This window comes from Pundamilia nyererei, unplaced genomic scaffold, assembly GCF_000239375.1.
Source record: "Pundamilia nyererei isolate P.nyererei 1_Seehausen unplaced genomic scaffold, PunNye1.0 scaffold00309, whole genome shotgun sequence".
Classification (NCBI taxonomy): domain Eukaryota; kingdom Metazoa; phylum Chordata; class Actinopteri; order Cichliformes; family Cichlidae; genus Pundamilia; species Pundamilia nyererei.
The window spans coordinates 553,024-554,953 of NW_005187710.1; the positions used below are offsets into that span (position 1 = coordinate 553,024).

General features: G+C 40.7%; 1 protein-coding gene across 1 annotated transcript in view; it reads right to left on the minus strand.

Moving 5' to 3' along the window:
* Positions 1 to 886: 886 nt before the first annotated feature.
* Positions 887 to 1,930, minus strand: part of LOC102206928 (major histocompatibility complex class I-related gene protein-like) — a 6,737-nt gene continuing 5,693 nt past the window's right edge. The window contains exon 6 of the mRNA XM_013915476.1: positions 887 to 1,277. Within this exon, the coding sequence (XP_013770930.1) occupies positions 1,261 to 1,277 (17 nt within the window). The 3' untranslated portion in view covers positions 887 to 1,260. The remainder of the gene's footprint in view (positions 1,278 to 1,930) is intronic.

Consider the following 1,930-nt stretch of genomic DNA (forward strand, 5'->3'; position numbering starts at 1 on the left):
TCCCCCAGTCAAGTCTGTCCCGTATTCAGTAAGTGAAAATAAAATAAACAATAAAAGGTGAATCAAATGGACCATTACGGCAAGGCTGGGATGGTCATTTTGGTAAAGTAAATCCGTTGGGCATCTTTCTTTGCCTTTAGACAACAATTCTGATGGCAAAAGAGCTAAACGGGACAGGCAACAAAAAACAAAAAAAAAGCGAAACTTAAGGCTGTGTCTTGGGTTCTGCTCTGGGTCCACCTTAGCTGTTCAGCTTTTTTCCTTGACACTTTGAACTGTTTTCCCACCTAACATAATTTAAACCCACGAGATTTACTAACCACCTATCTGATCAGGCAACACTGGGCAACTAATCACTGAGGTCTAACAATAAAAAAGAAAACAAACAGAATATTTGGAATATATAGAGAAGACAATCCAAATACAAATCAAATATGCAGAGAGCTAGGAGTAAACAAGTCGTTTATTAGGCTAATGAAACAGTTCAGAGTAAAAACATTCAAACAAGGCAGGAGAACACTAGGAGTGCGAGGAATAAACTAAGGCAAGCAGTCAGGGAACACAGTAAAATGAGACAAAGGGCATCTCAGGCAATATACTGCAACTACGCATGTAGGGGTTTACAAAGGGAGAGGAAGCGCCTGTGAGATTTGAGACAGGTGAGCACAATCAGATAATTAAGAGAGAAGGAAGTCCAACTCAGACAAAAGTGCCCCAGTTAAGAAAGTAAAAAATGAACTCAGAAGATGATTGAGATACAATACTATAAAGAACAAAGAGAAGTCTGAGAAAACTATACAAATACAAAACTTCTCTGTGGACAACCAAAATGCAACAAGAATATAAATGTGTATAGGAAAACCTAAACAGAAAAGCAAAACATACAAAGAACACAAACTCCCAGAAAGTGCCTAAAAAAATTAAGAATACAAACTCAGTCAAATATAAAAAATCACGATCCACAAGAATGGAATGGCTAAAATAAATCAAAGCACAGGGAATTAAATGTTAACAATAAACAAATGAAGAACCTAATAAAGCCAAATACGAAGTTGAAAAAAACTCAACTTCTGGTTAGTTTGGGTCTCACCACGAGGGATGCTAATAGCATTGCTGATTCAGAGGAAGAATGGTTCAGGTACTCGAGCTTCTAGAAAAGTAGGCTCTGGTGAGAGAAGCAGACAGGGTCCCAGCATCGACTGACCCCGGTGGAGAGCCAGGCTAGGACGTGGGATCGGCTAATCCAGGTGGAGAGGCAGGCTAGGAGCTGGCAGCTCCTGACCATAACACAGGAGCACTCAGTTAGTTACTCATGATAAGGTTAAATTAATTTATGCAACAAAACTACTTGGTTAGGTAGCTTCTCCTCCCTTTCCTTTGTTACCACATGAAACACCAATAACACATTTAAGATTTCGGGATGTCTATTTTTGAGTACAATGCACATTGAAAAACTGTGCAGAAATGAAGAAGGTTAGAAAGGTTAGAACTTATTTTTTTTTAATCTTTGATGCTTATATACCGTAATTGTCGGGCTATAAGCCGCTACTTTTTCCACAAGCTTTGAACCCTGCGGCTTTTAGTCAGGTGCGGCTTTTCTATGGATTGTCCATGATTTTTGTCATATCGTAAGACGATTTGTTTTGTTTGTTCCGCTGTTGTACGGCACTACGTTGCCTGGCGGAAGGGCATGTGATCAGACACACAGTATCTGGGTTCAAGAGTGGTATGTTGGTCACATGTCCATCCGCCAGGCAACATAGTGCCGTACAGGTAGCGCTACGCGTTCAGCGGGAGTCAGTGGATGGTGTGCGGCGATAAACTTGCGAAAAGCAAGTTATGCTCAACTCCACCGGTGGAATCTGACAGCGTGGAAAAGTGTGAAAACATCCATCCATCCACCTGAGCCTAAAAGGTAGTCTGAATCTAT